Source organism: Chlorocebus sabaeus, chromosome 10 (assembly GCF_047675955.1).
Source record: "Chlorocebus sabaeus isolate Y175 chromosome 10, mChlSab1.0.hap1, whole genome shotgun sequence".
In the NCBI taxonomy this organism is placed as follows: domain Eukaryota; kingdom Metazoa; phylum Chordata; class Mammalia; order Primates; family Cercopithecidae; genus Chlorocebus; species Chlorocebus sabaeus.
In genome coordinates, this window is record NC_132913.1 from 95,658,236 (window position 1) to 95,676,400 (window position 18,165).

Consider the following 18,165-nt stretch of genomic DNA (forward strand, 5'->3'; position numbering starts at 1 on the left):
TTGATGAACCTTATATGGAACATCCACAAAACTTTATTTAATTTCTGCAGGATGTTGTTGAGGATGGTGTTTACTTAGTACTCTCCTTATGAGGACTCACAAGAAAACTTTCTTTTAGGTTTTGGTACTGACATTGATTAGGCTTGTCTTGAATAATTAATTGTCAAATCTTGTTTTCTTCTCTGCCTTGATGGCTGCTGGATCCAAGTCTGGATCTATCTGCACTGAACATAGCACCTCACAGCATGCAACTCGGGTTCGAACTTCACTCTTGGCTCCATCTCATCTCTTCTCTTGTTTTGCCTCTGACCCAATTTCCTCATTCCCTTATTTTGAATTTTAAAAATTTATTGTACCATAATTTTTTATTAGCAACTTTGATTCTTTTTTTTTTTTTCTTTTGGAAGAGACGAACTCTTGCTCTGTTGCTCAGGCTAGGCTTGAACTCCTGGGCTCAAACATTATCTTCCTGCCTCAGCCTCCTGAGTAGCTGAGACTGCAGGTGCATGCCACTGTGCCTGGCTAACCTTAATTCATTTTTAAAAACCAAAGAAAACAAACATACACTCAAACGAAGTTTTCCAGAAAATTTCAATTGCTTATTTTCCACTTAGTATTATTTTGTTCTTTTTTTCTGAGATGGAGTCTTGCTGTGGTTCCCAGGCTGTAGTGCAGTGGCACAATCTCGGCTCACCACAGCCTCTGCCTCCTGGGTTCGACCAATTCTCCCACCTGAGCCTCCCGAGTAGCTGGTATTACAGGCACATGCCACCATGCTAGGCTAATTTTTGTATTTTATTTTTAGTAGAGACGGGGTTTCACTATGTTGGCCAGGCTGGTGTTGAACTCTCGACCTTGTGATTTGCCCACCTTGACCTCCCAAAGTGCTGGGATTACAGGCGTGAGCCACGACACCTGGCCACTTTGTATTATTTACTATGTATAATCATAATACTTTACTCTCTATTGAAATGACATGAGGCTAAGTTTCCCCGTGCACATGTGGTTTTTGTAAATGTCCTGAAATTCTTCCACAAAGCACCTATAGCAAAAACACAGTGAATTCTATTTGGACTGGAAATCTCACAGTGCAATGAGATATTGGCAGTGGAAGTGAGAGGAAAGGGATGGTGACTGTTAGGAGGATAGGAGTGCAATAGGTAAGAGTGGTAGACCAGTTCACTTATTTGTTTGTTTATGGAGCTAAGGTAGGAGTCCAGATGCTGAGAACAACTTTCCTCGTCAGCTAAGGCTTGGACTATTAGGGAAGACAATAGGGATAACTTGGAGGTGTTTCAAAAAGTACAAATTCACCACCGTAGCTGCAAATCTGACCTTGTGAGACTGACTACAAATGGCCTGAGCCCAAGTGAACTGAGTTTTTATTTGAACCTACATGTTTTAGTCATTAGAAGAGTGCTGGAAATAATATCTCTGCATTATTCCCCTTATAAAAGATTGCTTCCCATCTTGAAAACGTGACTATGTTTGGCTGAGTGGCCATTATCACTTATAAATGCTTAATAGATAGGGCTCTACTAGTGCCAGAAACACAAGCTAAATATTTTATTAGATTTTAAAGGAGAAAAGTGGAGAATGTAAATATTTTAGTACAAATCCATGACTCGTCTAAGAGAGCCAACTTTGGCATTTGGAGCCCCCCAGTCAAGAAACCTCCTGTACTCCCCCGGGCTCAGTAGATACTGCCTCCCCCTGTAGTTGGGCATCTCGTACAGGATCCAGCTGCCCTCCAGCACATTGAGGGAGTGAATTTCAGTGAGATGGAAGCGGTCCTGAACAGAGAGACAGTCGTCTGTGAGCTCTGACATTTGTCCCCTCAATTCATCTCTCTCGTAGATCTTCATTCTGTAAGTGCCAGAGTGCTGGAGTGGCAGACAGAAAAGCAAGAGTAAACGAACAAAAATAGTTGGAAATTAAAGCTCCAGTCCCTACACCTCCCTGGCCACACCTGCCCAGAAGTTCTCCCAGGCCAAGTTTGCTTCTAGAACAACCACGTTGCAAAGTTAAGGAGCTGTCCCACCCCCAGTCACCCACCGCTGAGTCTAATGATTCATGGGCGGAGCTAGGTCTTCGGGAATTAAGATTTGCTTACAATAAAATTTATCACAACACTTTAGTCCCTGTTATTTGAGAAAGCCTTTCTCAAAGGAGAAAACTGAGAGTCATTGGAAAGCTAAGGGTCATGTTATGTATATACAGTGAAAGGAAAATAAATCTTGGGACCCCAAAGTCACTAAGCTAAAGGAAAAAAACAAGCCGGGAACTGCTTAGGGCAAACCTGCCCCCCATTCTATTCAAACTCACCCCTCTGAGGCTCACCTGAGACAAATGCATCCTCTTATTGCTTCCTTTCCCCTACTGTTGATGCAAAGATGTGGATTCATCCAGCTAGACTAAATTGTGTATTCAGTGGAAAGTTGATCAAGGACTCAAAAGAACCTTTTGTCTCTTATCTACCTTTTTTTTGAGACAAGAGTTTCGCTCTTGTTGTCCAGGCTGGAGTACAATGGCGCAATCTCAGCTCACTGCAACCTCTGCCTTCTGGATTCAAGTGATTCTCCTGCCCCAGCCTCCCAGGTAGCTGGGATTACAGGCGCACACCACCACGCTCAGCTAATAGTTTGTATTTTTAGTAGAGACAGGGTTTTACTATGTATGTTGGCCAGGCTGGTCTTGAACTCTGTCAGGAGTTCAGGCAATCCACCCACCTCAGCCTCCCAAAGTGCTGGGATTACAGGGGTGAGTCACGCGCCCGGCTCTGTCTCTTATCTACATCTAACCAGGAAGCCCCTACTTCCTGTCTTACCAGACTGAACCAATTTACATCTTACACATACTGATTGATGTCTCATGTCTCCCTAAAATGTATAAAAAGCAAACTGTACCCCCAACTACCTTGGGCACATGTCTCAGGACTTTCTGAGACTGTGTAATGGGTGCGTCCTCAACCTTGGCAAAATAAACTTTCTTTGTTTCTTTTTTTTTTTTGAGATAGAGTTTTGCTCTTGTTGCCCAGGCTGGAGTGCAATGGCGCGACCTTGGCTCACCGCAACCTTTGCCTCCCGGGTTCAAGCAGTTACCCTGCCTCAGCCTCCTGAGTAGCTGGGATTACAGGCATGTGCCACCATGCCTGGCTAATTTTGTATTTTTGGTAGAGGTTTCTCCATGTTAGTCAGGCTGGTCTCAAACTCCTGACTTCAGGTGATCCACCAGCCTTGGCCTCCCAAAAGTGCTGGGATTACAGGTGTGAGCCACCACGACCAGCCTTGGCAAAATAAACTTTCTAAATTGACTGAGACCTGTCTCAGATATTTGGGGTTCACTATTATACACACACACACACACACACACACACACACACATGTATATTTGTTTCTTGAGACAGGGCCTCCCTCTGTCACCTAGGCTGGAGTGCAGTGGCATGATCATGGGTCCCAGCCCCCTCAACCTCCTGGGCTCAAGTGACCCTCCCACCTCAGCCTCCCGAGTAGCTGGGACTACAGGCATGCACCACCACATCTGGCTAATTTTCAGTTCAGATTTCTTTTTTCTTTTTTAATTTTTTTGAGATGGAATCTTGCTCTGTCACCCAGGCTGGAATGCAGTGGCATAGTCTCGGCTCATTGCAGCCTACCCTTCCTGGGTTCAAGCAATTCTCCTGCCTAAGCCTCCCAAGTAGCTGAGACTACAGGCGTGTGCCACCACGCCCAGCTGATTTTTGTATTTTTAGAAGAGAGGGGGTTTCGCCATATTGGCTAGGGTGGTCTTGAACTCCTGACCTCCTGACCTCGGCCTCCCAAAGTGCTGGGATTACAGGCGTGAGCCACCATACCTGGCCTTCAGTTCGAATTTCAACCTATTTGACTTTTAAGCTTCCTTTCTAGCCTCCTGCTCTCAACTTATTTATTTCCCTCAGCAGCAAGTATCACCTTCATTAACTTCTGTTTTTATAACACTGTATCCCATGCCTCCCACACGCCACAATTCTAAGAACTCTGCAGTCACTCCTCAGAATATATGGAATCTCAAACTTTAGTTTCAGATTTGGCCTTTTCTCTAATTTATACCTCTAAGTGAGCTAATAGGTACTGACCATTAAATTAGAATAGAAATCAGAAGACAGGATCCTATCTTCTCAGGAGGAATAATTAAATAGAAAAGTAAGACAAAGCAAGCAAAAGTTGGTTGTTGTTGTTGTTGTTGTTTGAGATGGAGTCTCGCTCTGTCGCCAGGCTGGAGTGCAGTGGCACGATCTTGGCTCACTGCAACCTGCACCTCCCAGGTTCTATGCAATTCTCCTGCCTCAGCCGCCTGAGTACGTGATATTACAGGCGCACACCACCACACCCAGCTAATTTCTGTATTTTTAGTTGAGATGGAGTTTCACCATGTTGACCTGTCCTTGTAGAGATCAAAGAGTTTTGATATCTTGACCATGTGATCCACTGGCCTTGGCCTCCGAAAGTGCTGGGGTTACAGGTTTGCGCCACCACACCGAGCCGCAAAAATATTTTGTAATCAATTACACAGTGCCAGGTTATATTTATACATTTTGATATATTTGATTTCTGATTTGATATAGCTTGAAATGAACATTTAATTTATTTTATCTTGAATAGATGGTAAATTTAGTTTCCTCCATGTCCTGCTTTTTCTTAGTCTTTGCTCTTTCAGCTTTTTGATTATGTTTGAAATATAAAATCTGGGAGCGTATGATTTTTAAAAAACCGACACAGAGTTCATGAAAAACAGCTTCCCATCTGAGACACCCTTCTAGACTGGCCTGCATGTACTGTGTCACTTCCATTTTCTGTCCTCTAGTTAGAAATATTAGGTTTAAGAATAATGTGATTAAATAGGCCGGATGTGGTGGTTCACACCTGTAATCCCAGCACTTTGGGAGGCCGAGGCAGGCAGATCGCTTGAGGCCAGGAGTTCGAGATCAGCCTGGGCAACATGGTGAAACCCCGTCTCTACTACAAATACAAAAAAATTAGCCAGGCGTGGTGGCATATGCCTGCAGTCCCAGCTACTCAGAAGGCTGAGGCAGGATAATCACTTGAACCCCAGGAGGCAGAGGTTGCAGTGAACTGAGATCGTGCCATTGTACTCCAGCCTGGGGGACAGAGCGAGACTCCGTCTCAAGAAAAAAAAAAAAAAAGAATAATATCATTAAATAGCTTTTATTTCCAAAAAGGTGGAAGGCAAAGACAGAGCCACACTCACCGGGGGGATAAGGTGGCAGGAGCGGATGGAGTCGCTGAGGCCCATCCATTGCTGGTAGTCGGGGTACTCCCCTCGCCGCAGGAAGTACTGGTGGCCCTGGCAGTTGGGGCGCTCATAGATCATCCAGCAGCCGCTCTCCACCCGGATGGAGTTGCAGCGGCTGAAATAGGGTTGTAGGTTGGGGCAGTCCGTGGTGCATTCATAGCTGCGGCCCTGGAAGGCCCTGTCCTCATAGAAGGTGATCTGAAAAATGGAAGATACGGCAGCATGAAGTGATTGGCCCCCACTGAGGCCACTGCATTAAGGCCAAGGCTGAGTATCCGGTACCCAGGACTTACCTTTCCCATTTTGAAGGAAGCAAGCAGATGTTTTCTGGTTGCTGTGTGGGACTGGGGGAATGTCACTGTATATATAGCAGCCCTGATTGCTGCCTCCACAGGAAATCACACAAAAGGGCCCATTACGGTGAGTAAGGGGATTTGCAAGCTCGTCCCTCTCCCTCCCCCAGTCACTGGGGTTGGCTGAATGGTTTACTCTCATTCTTTCTGGTAGGTTCGGGTTGTTCTAATTCACTAAAGCTGTTGTTGCCATCGAAATGAATAGAGTACACTTTTAGTTGAGCAAAACGATGGGCGAAATTCTGTCTCTGTGCTTTTCTTTTATAGTTTACTCTGCTTAATTGACTTCTCAAAGGCCATTAAACTAAGTAATGAATTCTGCTCAGGGACGGGTGGGTGTTTTGTGTGTGTGTGTGTGTGTGTGTTTTAGTTTTAAAAGCCAGAACTTAAATAATAAGCAATCTTAAAGAAGAGGAAATCAAGTGAAGTAATTTGTGAAAGTGTGTTAAAAACCGTAAAGCTTAGTTCAAATTCAAAATTCTGTGATCAGTCAGACGAGGTGGCGCACACCTATAATCCCAGCACTTTGGAAGGCTGAGGCAGGTGGATTGCCTGAACTCAGGAGTTAAGAGACCAGCCTAGGTAACATGGTGAGACCCCGTTTCTACAACAAATACAAAAATCATCCCAGCATAGTGGCGCATACCTGTGGTTCCAGCTACTTGGGAGACTGAGGTGAGAGAATCGCTTAAACTCAGGAGGTCGAAGTTGCAGTGAGCCGTGATTGCACCGCTGGACTCCAGCCTGAGCAACAGAGCAAGACCCTGTCTCAAAAAAAAAAAACCAAAACTCTGTGATCATCATTGTTGGTATTTGGGGGCTTGTCTTGAATAAAACTGATACTTGCCTGGAATTTTGTAGGCTTCTGGGGCCTGGGGTATTATTTCTTGTTCGTTTCTACCCCTGAGCCCTAGAGCAGAGGGGTGGCACATTGCAGGCCCTCAATACTTGGCTCTGACATGGACAAAAACAGATAATTGTGGCTTTCTTCCCCCTTTCAGATCTTCCTAAGGGCCTAAATCCCTCCTTCTGCTGGTGGCTATCCAGAGTTCTGCCTGCTGTTTGGTGTCCCTGCTCTGCCTCAAATGTTATCACTAAGTGGCTGATTGGTCTTCTCAAGGCATGGGACCAAAAGGGCTCAGTTGATCCCTATTGCTGGCAAATTGGACCTTCTATGGTGGAAATGGCTGGATTAGCCTTAATAAGTAGGAGTTAATGCATAGCCTTCATCCATACCACTATGAATGCTCTGTTAGTGAGCTCACTGCCAATAGTAGGGTGACTGATGGCAGAGGCTGACTGGTATCAGATGACCACATCATTCTGTCTACTAGGTTGTTTAGTGCCTCTTCAATGGTGGATGCCTGACAATGGGCCTTCACATGGGATACAACTATCTTCGCCCATTGTGCCCACTCCCGTATCTGCCTGCACATTCCTCTACCCCAGACCTTCTTGTCCCTAATCTTCATCTTTCTTCTTCCAGGCCCTGGACCAGCCAGCCAAGCCACACATTACTGCTCAGTAATTCCACATATGCTTGACCTCGGGCTACTTTTCTTTCTGCACTGTGTGCGCAGCCAGCTGCACTGCCTCAAGGTTGCCTTTTGGGAGGATTTCCCTCACTGCTGTCTTGAGGGTGGCTCCTTAGTGAGCTATTCTGCAGCAGCATTCTATTTTGGGCTTGCACCCAAATGCCATGCCAATTTATTAGTGTATCAAGCTCAGCCTTCCCCCACTCTATCAGCTGGTCAGAAGGGACCCCTGCAGGCCGTTGTAAGTGTGAGCTGAGAGAGAGCTATTGTAATAATGGTGACCTCATCCGATCCCACAGGGAAGGCTAGGGCTAGAGTTGTCAGGAACTTGGGCAAGTGGACTGGGAATCTGTGCCTCTGCATTGACCAGTAATTTCATGTGGGCTGCTGCCGTGGAGAAGTGTAACTTTGGGCAAGGCAGCTTCCTCCAGCAGAGGAAAATTCTTGGAGACAAACTCGCTTTACACTGTCAGTATCTGGGAGAAGGAGTGCTTCAGTTCACAGTGGAAGTCCAGGCAGCACCACAGTGTCCACTACAAGAAGAAAATAAAGCTGAGATAACTGCAGTTAACATTTTGATATTTTATCATCCCAGCTTTTTTATATGTCAAACCCATGTGTGGTTGTACAGTGTTATTTATACTATGTAGCATTCTCTTGTTTTCTTCTAAGTCATCTTTCAAATAAAGTGATAGTAGTACTGATTAAGGTGATCACGTTTAGCCTTTTAATAACTTTTTTTTTTTTTGGTGAAGAGAAACTGAATGAAAAATAGACTGTCTATTGGTTAGCTATACCCATGCTTGAGGTCTAGTCAATATTCAGGAGGATATCATTCACCCAGTGGACTCACTTTAGTGGACTCACTAAAACAATGTAAACAGTCCTTATGTGCTGAAAGTTCTAACTCTTAGAGACCAAATTAACAACCTGTTTTATGTAAGACCTAACATATTCAGTGTGATTCATAGGTTAGTGTTTGAGGATGATGATGAACTATCATGTAGTAAGCATTGATCTGATTTAAAATTACCCAGATTTTTATCTGTAGTATGATGTTTAAGTGATTTAGGACCCTAGAGAAACATCCTTTAAGTCATACAAATTAAACCAATCTCTGGTTCTGATACGTAGAAGAATCAGTAATCCTATGAAAGGAAGATAAAGTAAGTATTAGCAACACAAAGTCAAAATCTCATTGATTCTAATAGAAGAAATTTAAGGATTAAACGTATTTCAGCATCAGTTGGGACTCTTCTTGAAGGGCTCACTTTGACATTTGTCTTCCCCTTGTGGTGAAATTCCTGTTTTCTTTGGAGCCTCAGTAGGAATTTTCTCCCCTACAGTTGGGCATCTCACAGAAGATTCAGGGTCTTTTATAGGTCTAGGGATTGGGAGAAGATATCCTTGAAATGAACTAATCATGGATGTGGAAATAGTCTTCAGGGAGCTCCAACATGAGACCTCTTTGCCTGGTACTGGGAGCTGGTCACCTTTGAAAAATGAAAAAGAAGAAAGAAGATGAAAAAAGAGAAGAAAGAAGAAATTAGTGCATGATCTTGTTGTTATGGCTTCATAAAATCTTATATAATGTATAAAAGCCTAACTGAAGATAAAATTTGTTCAGTGCTTAGATCACACAAATCAGAGAGCCTGCCTTTGACTTGGAATGTTAATGAGCATTATAATTCAGGCACATTAATGAGCATTATAATTCAAAGAGCAGAATTACCTGTAATTAACCTGGGTTTTCACCATAGTTTGTGCAAGTAGATAGCCACTTTCTCCCCACTTCTCACGAGACTGGTGGCTTCCTCTTCTGGCAGGGGGTAGGGGCCCTAATATCCTATGGGCCCCAAAGAGCCTGTCAGCCCCAAAGTTTCTAGGTGCAGGGAAGCTGGTGTTCCCAGAGACCTGTGAATAGCTGATACTGTCAATCCAGGCAGCTTGTGTATTTCACCTGCTGACTCATGCTACCCTCCAAAAAGGGAAATCTATAGTGGGTAGGGGTCCCTCTCCTGGAACAGAACCTACACAGCATCCAGTAGATACGCAGGCCCTCGCATGACTCTCCGTGGCCAGATAAACAGTATGGAGTGCTTATAGGCTGGCTTTGGCCCATTCCTTAACCTATCCTATGTGATATTGAAGAATTTGTTCCAACCTCCTGCACAACTAGTGACAGCCCTAAACAAGCCTCGAGGCAAATTGTTATATTGAGACTATTGGAGAATCAAATTAAATACTTAGAAATAAAATGTTGGTTCAAGAGGTTGGTGAAAGAGCCTCATCTGCTGTTTCCGAAGTCATGGAAACGTCTGGGCCTTGAACTCAAGTCCTCTCAGTTGCATAGTCAGCTTCCGCTATGGGAGTATAGGCACCTAGGCTGGTTAGAGTTGTAGGAGGGGAGAGTGATAGTTTCAGGGCCTGTACCATAGCTTGGTGGAGAAGCCAACACTTGAAAACAATACCACTTATGACAACCTATCCTGCTTGTCCTGTGGTCTGGATTTCACACTGCTTCCTCAAAAAATTTTTTTTCATCGCAATACCAAAACACACTGGGAAATTGTTGACTAGGCACTATCTGTGGAGAATACACTCAGGGGAGCAGTAGCTACACACATCCACTAACTTCTACAGTTTCTGTAACTGCTTGTGAAAAGTCATTTAACTCCCCCAAGCCTCAGTTTCCCCATTTATTAAATAGGAATAACAATGAAAATCAGATGAGACAATGGATTTAAAGACATATGACAAATTGTAAAGTATTGCCAATGATTTAAAAAATCATGTCATACATACTGTTAAAGAAAAATTATCACACTTGTTAAAGTGGTGAGGCAGACTGTTCAGAGAGGGCCATGGAGATGGGAATAGGGATCATTGCAATGGGGCTTTGCAGTGGGGAAGAGAGATTGTATAAAACTCTGACTCCAAAAAGGACAAATGGGTATTTACAACCTAGGAGTGGGGTCACGGGCAGTGGATGGAAAATTACTAAGAGGAAACACCAAGGATAAGGGGTTTCTAGCTAAATTGACTTGGTAGAGTTATTGCTGAAGGACAACCAAGGTGTTCAGATACCAAGGGTGGGAGATATTCACTAAAGTAATTAAGGAAGATTCTCGACCAAACTGGATTCTATAAGGACAAAAAGAGAAGCCCAAGGTTGGACCTAGTCAAACAAAAGACTCCGAGAAGACTGACCATAATATTGGTAAAAGGGGAGAGTATATTAGTCTGTTCTCACACTGATATAAAGAACTACCTGAGACTGGGTAATTTGGGAAGGAAAGAGGTTTAATTGACTCACACTTCCACAGACTGTACAGGAAGCAAGGCCAGTAGGCTTCAGGAAACTTACAACCGTGGCGGAAGGCAAAGGGGAAGCAAGCACATCTTACCATGGTGGAGCAAGAGAGAGAGTGAAGGGGAAAGTGCCACACCCTTTCAAACAACCAGATCTAACTCACTATCACAAGAAGAGCAAGGGGGAAGTTCACCCCCATGATTCTATCACCTCCCACCAGGCTCTTCCGCTGACACACGGGGATTACAATTTGAGATGAGATTTGGGTGGTGACACAGAGCCAAACCATATCAGAGTCTTTGTCAGTATTTTAATAAATGCTAAAGATGATAATATTAATAGCCTTGATGCATCAATTAATAATGTTTCTAGAATTAAAAACAAAAATCACATGATCATCTCAATAAAGGCAGCAAAGGCTTTTGATAAAATCCAACATCCCTTCATGATAAAAACTCTCAACAGACTAGGCATCAAAGGAACATATGTCAAAATAATAAGAGCTATCTATGGCAGATCCATAGCCAATATCATACTGAATGGGCAAAAGCTAGGACTATTTCCCTTGAGAACTGGAACAAGACAAGGATGCCCTTTCTCCCCACTCCTATTCAGCACAGTACTGGAAGTCCTAACCAAAGCAATTAGGCAAGAGGAAGAAATAAAAGGCATCTGTATTAGTCTGTTCACATGCTGCTAATAAAGACATACCTGAGCCTGGGTAATTTATAAAGGAAAGAGGGTTAATTGACTCACAGTTCCACACGGCTAGGGAGGCCTCACAATGATGGCTGAAGGCAAATGAGGAGCAAAGTCACATCTTACAGGGCGGTAGGCAAGAGAGAGCTTGTGCAGGGGAGCTCCCATTTATGAGACCATCAGATCTCATGAGACTTATTCACTATCATGAGAGCAGTATGGCAAAAAGTGGCCTCTACCTGGCCCCACCCTTAACACATGGGGATTATTACAACTCAAGGTGAGATTTGAGTGGGGACACAGCCAAACCATATCAGCATCCAAATAGGAAAAGAAGTCATACTATTTCTCTTCACTGATATGATTCTATACTTACAAAACCCTAAAGACTCCTCTAAAGGCAACTAGAATTGATGAATGATTTCAGCAGGGTTTCAGGATAGAAAATCAATATACAAAAATCAGTAGCACTTCTGCACACCAATAATATCCAGGCTGAGAGTAAAATCAAGAACACAACCCCATTTACAATAGCCACAAAGAAAATGAAATACCTATGAATACAGCTAACCAAGGAGGTAAAATATCTTTATAATAAGGGAAACTACAAAACACTACTGAAAGAAATCAGAGATGACACAAATAAATGGAAAAATATTCTATCATCATGGATTAGAAGAATCAATATTGTTCAAATGGCCATATCGCCCAAAGAAATTTACAGATTCAACCCTATTCCTACCAAACTACCAATGTCATTCTTCACATAATTAGAAAAAAAGTATTCTAAAATTCATATGGAACAAAAAAAAAAAAAAAAAAAAAAAAAAAAAACACAAAAAACCCAAATAGCCAAAGCAATCCTAAGCAAAAAGAACAAAGCCAGAGGCATCACACTACTCAACTTCAAACTATATATACTTTTAGGCTACAGTAACCAAAATATGATACAGGTACAAAAACAGACGCATAGACCAGTGGAACAGAATAGAAAACTCAGAAATAAAGCTGCACACCTACAACCATCTGATCTCCAACAAGACTGACAAAAACAAGCAATGGGAAAAGCATTCCCTATTCAATAAATGGTTCTGGGATAACTGGCTAGCCATATGCAGAAGATTGAAACTGGACCCTTACCTTTTACCATATAAAAAAAGTAACTCAAGAAGGATTAAAGATTTAAATGTAAGACCCCAAAATACGAAATTCTAGAATAAAATCTAGGAAATACCTTTTTCAACATTGGCTTTGACAAAGAATTTTGGCTAAGTCCCCAAAAGCAACTGCAACAAAAACAAAAATTGACAAGTGGGACTTAATTAAACTAAAGAGCTTCTGCACAACAAAAGCAAATATCAACAAAGTAAACAGACAACCTACAGAATGGGAGAAATTGTTTGCAAATTATGCATCTGACAAAGGTCTAATATCCACAATCTATAAGGAACTTAAACAGTTCAACAAGCAGAAAAAAGCAAATAACCTCATTAAAAAATGGGCAAAGGACGTGAACAGACATTTCTCAAAAGAAGACATACAAGTGACCAACAAATATATGAGCAAATTTTCATCATTACTACTCATCAGAAAAATGCAAATAAAAACCACAATGAGATACCATCTCACACTAGTCAGAATGGCTATTATCAAAAAGCCAAGAAACAACAGATGCTGGTAGGCTATGGAGAAAAGGAAATGGTTATACACTGTTGGTGGGTTGTAAATTAGTTCAGCCACTGTGGAAACCAGATTGGAAACTTCTCAAAGAACCTAAAACAGAGCTACCAGTCAACTCAGCAATCCCATTACTGGGTATATTCCCAAAGGAAAATAGACCATCATACCAAAAAGACACACACACACTCGTATGTTCATCACCATGCTGTTCATGATAGCAAAGACATGGAATCAACCTACATGCCTATAAATGGTGTATTGGATAAAAATATGTGGTACATATACACTATGGAATACTACACAGCCATAAAAACAAAAAATTCTTTCCATTGCAGCAACAATGTATGGGACTGGAGGCCATAATCTCAAGGGAACAGAAAACCATATCCCACATGTTCTCTCTTGTAAGTGGGAGCTAAACCTTGAACACACATGGATGTAAACATGGGAACAATAGACACTGTGGACTACTAGAGGGGGTAGGGAGGAAGGGGTGTGTGGACTGAAAAACTACCTATTGGGTACTATGCTCACTACCTGGGTGTAACATACCTATGTAACAAAGCTGTACATATACCCTCTGTATCTAAAATAAAAGTTGAAATTTTTAAAAAATTTTAAAAAATATGTGTTTCTATGCATTTTTTTTTTTTAAAGTAGAGACAGGGTCTCTCTATGTTGGACAGGGATCAAACTCCTGGCCTCAACTGACTTTACTGCCTCAGCCTCCCAAAGTGCTAGGATTATAGGCGTGAACCACTATGCCTGGCCTGTTTCTGGGCTCTGTCATACTGCCTACACTTTGGTTTATGGTATAGAGACTAAATGTGATCAATGGATAATTTCATTTTTTTTTTCTTTTGAGACAGGGTCTCACTCTGTTGTCCATGCTGGAGTGTAGTGGCACGACCAAAGCTGAGCCTCGACCTCCTGAGCTCAAACGGTCCTTCCATCTAGTCTCCCGAGTAGCTGGGAATACAGGCATGCACCACCACACCTAGCTAATTTTTATTTTTATTTTTGTTGAGACGGCATTTCACCATTTGCCTAGGCTGATCTCGAAATCCTGGGTCTTGCCCTCCTTGGCCTCCCAAAGTGTCGAGATTACAGGAGTGAGCCACAACTCCCGGATGGATAATTTCATATATTGGAACACTTTTGTTTAATTTAGCAAAGATCTTTTGTTTGGTAATTTTGATATCATAGTCAATGATGACTATGAGGAAGAGTAACCTATGTGGGGACTGTGCAGTCTGAGCAGATGGAGTTGCTGAAGTCCACCTGTGCTGGTGGTTGATGTATCTGCCCCAGCAGAGCGTCCAGCCCTTGCTGTCCACCTGTATACACCAGGTTGCCGCAGCTGAAGCAGGACTGCAGATCAGAGTGGTCACTGCTGCACTCACAAGTGGTCATTTGCAATAGAATATGCCAAGACAGAACACGTTACCATGAGTTCATGACAAGACCCTGTTCTAAACTCGTCTCACTGTGGCCAGGGGACTGAGGATGCAAAAGCCAGGGCTGTTCATCAGCTGTAACAGAGACTTGGGGGGGGGGGAGAGAGAGAGAGAGAGAGAGAGAGAGAGAGAGAGAGTGTGTGTGTGTGTGCACACTTGTGCATATTTTAAGTTTTATTCTTCATTGTGTTATAGCTGTGTATCCTTTCTATAATAGCGCTTTGGATGTCTTTGAAGCATTGGAAAAGAAGCAATATATAAAGAACAAGTTAGAAAAAAAAGTCCTCATCCTCACTGTTTTGTTGAACTTTTATGGTTAAGTACAGAAGCAGTGAGAGTAGACAAAATTCACCCTGAAAACTGTGGGTATATCTGATTTAAAATTTTGGCAGCCAAGAAGGGCGAACCAGGGAGACCTTTTTTCTTATTTTGCCTTCTAGATTCAGGGTGTCCATGAAAATTTGGGCCTGCAGATGGGAGTTGTTCCCTAAGCCTAGAAAGAACACCTTCCCTTCCCCTAAAGCTTGCCAAATCCCGTCCAATCTTCAAGGCCGTCTAGGGTCCTTTTCCTAGGAAATCTCTTCTCAGATCCAGCCCTTACTCATCTCTTCTTTCTCTGAACATCAGCATCACCTAATCACTGCCCAGCTTCTTTAAAATATTGTCTTCCTCATGCAGTTTCTCCTTTTCCAGGTTTATTCTCTTCAAAAGGGTTTTAAGCTCAAGGATAAGGATCATGCCACACTTCTCTATTTCTGATAATTACTTATTAATTAATTGGACAGATAAATAGAGCCCTGGTGATTCCTATTCTATTCTGGAAAACAATTACTCTCCCATATGAGGTCACCCCATGTCAAGTTCAAAGACACAGAAGCCACAAATGTGGACTTTCTCCTGCTCACTCCTCTATCCACTGCTTCTGATACTCTCCCTTCAGTTCTGTCCAGTCCCTGGTGACCTGGAAAGCCTGAAGGTAAATAAAAATGACACAGAAGCCTGGCCAGCTGGTGTAGACAGACCATGTGGCGACATTCCTGGGAGGTGGAGGCAGCTAGGATGGGTAAGCACACAACCAGGGCTGTCAGAGTAAGGCCTCAGAACTTACCTTGCATGGCTAATATAGAGGGACAGGAGAGGTGGGCTGACCAAGAGTGTGAAAATGAAAAAGAAAAGGTGATAAGCAGCATTTTTGTGAAGGGAAATAATGAAAGAGGTTCCCAGCCACTTCCTTGTATGTTTTTTTTTTTTTTTTAATTTATTTATTATTATTAAACTTCAAGTTGTAGGGTACATGTGCACAACGTGCAGGTTTGCTACATATGTATACTTGTGCCATGTTGGTGTGCTGCACCCATCAACTCGTCATTTACATCAGGTATAACTCCCAGTGCAATCCCTCCCCCCTCCCCCCTCCCCATGATAGGCCCCGGTGTGTGATGTTCCCCTTCCCGAGTCCAAGTGATCTCATTGTTCAGTTCCCGCCTATGAGTGAGAACATGCGGTGTTTGGTTTTCTGTTCTTGTGATAGTTTGCTGAGAATGATGGTTTCCAGCTGCATCCATGTCCCTACAAAGGACACAAACTCATCCTTTTTTATGGCTGCATAGTATTCCATGGTGTATATGTGCCACATTTTCTTAATCCAATCTGTCACTGATGGACATTTGGGTTGATTCCAAGTCTTTGCTATTGTGAATAGTGCTGCAATAAACATTCGTGTGCATGTGTCTTTATAGCAGCATAATTTATAATCCTTTGGGTATATTCCTAGTAATGGGATGGCTGGGTCATATGGTACATCTAGTTCTAGATCCTTGAGGAATCGCCATACTGTTTTCCATAATGGTTGAACTAGTTTACACTCCCACCAACAGTGTAAAAGTGTTCCTATTTCTCCACATCCTCTCCAGCACCTGTTGTTTCCTGACTTTTGAATGATCGCCATTCTAACTGGTGTGAGATGGGATCTCATTAAACTAAAGAGCTTCTGCACAGCAAAAGAAACTACCATCAGAGTGAACAGGCAACCTACAGAATGGGAGAACATTTTTGCAATCTACTCATCTGACAAAGGGCTAATATCCAGAACCTACAAAGAACTCAGACAAATTTACAAGAAAAAAACAACCCCATCAAAAAGTGGGCAAAGGATATGAACAGACATTTCTCAAAAGAAGACATTCATACAGCCAACAGACACATGAAAAAATGCTCATCATCACTGGCCATCAGAGAAATGCAAATCACTTCCTTGTATTTTAGAAGATGAATGGGTCCATGGAATGAGACATTGAGTCTTGAACGCAGCAGAACATGCTTTATTGACTGATAATATCTCTTTGTGCTATCAGAATGGGGAATGAAGACAATGCCGGAGCCTTTTATCACAAGGATTTGAATACTGAGTTTAACTCTAAAGTTATACACAAGCTTTTTTCCTTTGAAAATAAGTACAAAACTTTATTTAAAAAGACAGGCCTTATTTAAATCAGTTTTAAATCTTAAAAACTTTTAAATCTTAAAAACTTACTTAAAAAAGACAGGCCTTATTTAAATCAGAAAATTTCACCTCTTTAAGGCCCTCTAGAATGGTTAATATAAGCTTGTATATCAAAATATTTGAATGGATCTAACAAAACTTTGACTTTTTCCAAAAACAGTCATTCCATTCAGAAGCCATTAAAGTTAACTGAGGTCTTTTAGAGGCCTCAGTGGGAAAGTTCATTACCTTTCTCCCCTCCCCACACAAATATTATAGTTTATAATCTGATTTTTCCTATAGCTTTTGCAGACTTCTTTTCCTGGCTCTCTGGTAACCAGCTATATGTCTTCCATATGAAGCCTCCTGAGTTCATCAGTACATCATTGCATCATTGACACGACCCTGCTGAACTATGCCACATCTGCCTTTGCTTAAGTGGGTAGGACTGAACCTGCAGCAAACTTTGGAGAACTCATTTGGCTCACAATGATAAAAATAATAACACTTAATAATAGCCTACTGTATCATGAGTGTCTAGTATGTTCCAGACGTCGTACCAGGAATCTTATACAAGCTGCATCATGTAGTGAACTCAGCCCAGTTAACTCCAGGACTACCCCTAATATTTGAGCGATATTATGCCTAGAGCATAAATAGAGCCCCTCCCTACTCCATGAAGTACCCTCCTTTCTTCCCACTCTCTCACATGTCCAAGTTCTATCCATATGCCCCCTCCTCAAACAGCGGCCTGTGGCTACCAGTGTGCCAGGGAGGATAGGCCTAGTGAAGACCTCTTAAGTCTCGGAAGTGAGCTTGCATCTAAGTGGAGGGAATTTTGAAGATCCAGGTATAAAGAGTGTGGTCTAGAAGGAGAGGTGTGGGGACATCCCATGACCCCACAGATTCCTGCCCCACTGGGAAGAGTTCAGCTAGAGGAAGCCAGAGGGAAGTTCTCTGAAGCACTCAGTCCAGTCTGGGGGTCCTGGTCACTAGGGAGAAACGAATCCGAAAGGTACAAATAGCTAGTGAGTGAAAGAACTGGGAATAGAACTCAAGTCTGTCTGCCTCAAGGGCTAAGCTAATTATCTCTTGTACACTGATGGTTTGTTTAGATGTTATCTCTTCAGGTGCGCCTATCTTATATCTTTTCTAAATTATACACTTGTCATAGGTCCTTTGTCATGCTTTTTTTTTTTTTTTTTTTTTTTCCCACAAGGTCTGCACCCAAATAACCTGTTCAATCCCTATCAATTCTGTGCATCTTGGGCTTTAACAGGAATTCCAATATATTCTAGTGGATTGGCCAATTGATTAATTGGTGGAATGCTGATTTCTTTTCCTTTTGTTTTTT

The 18,165-nt window shown here is 42.4% G+C and overlaps 1 protein-coding gene and 1 long non-coding RNA gene across 2 annotated transcripts in view; one reads left to right on the plus strand and one right to left on the minus strand.

Annotated features, from left to right (window-relative positions):
- The window catches only part of LOC140712599 (uncharacterized), a 42,872-nt gene extending 25,461 nt beyond the window's left edge, over nt 1–17,411 (plus strand). Inside the window, exon 3 of the long non-coding RNA XR_012094291.1 lies at nt 17,115–17,411. This is a non-coding gene — a long non-coding RNA (uncharacterized lncRNA). The remainder of the gene's footprint in view (nt 1–17,114) is intronic.
- On the minus strand, nt 1,552–9,246 carry LOC103217733 (gamma-crystallin B). The gene is made up of 3 exons (XM_073020240.1): nt 9,215–9,246; nt 5,248–5,542; nt 1,552–1,883 (listed from the first exon to the last, which is right to left on the minus strand). The coding sequence occupies exons 1-3, from the start codon at nt 9,244–9,246 to the stop codon at nt 1,608–1,610; spliced, it is 603 nt and encodes a 200-aa protein (XP_072876341.1). The 3' UTR covers nt 1,552–1,607.
- Nucleotides 17,412–18,165: the final 754 nt, after the last annotated feature.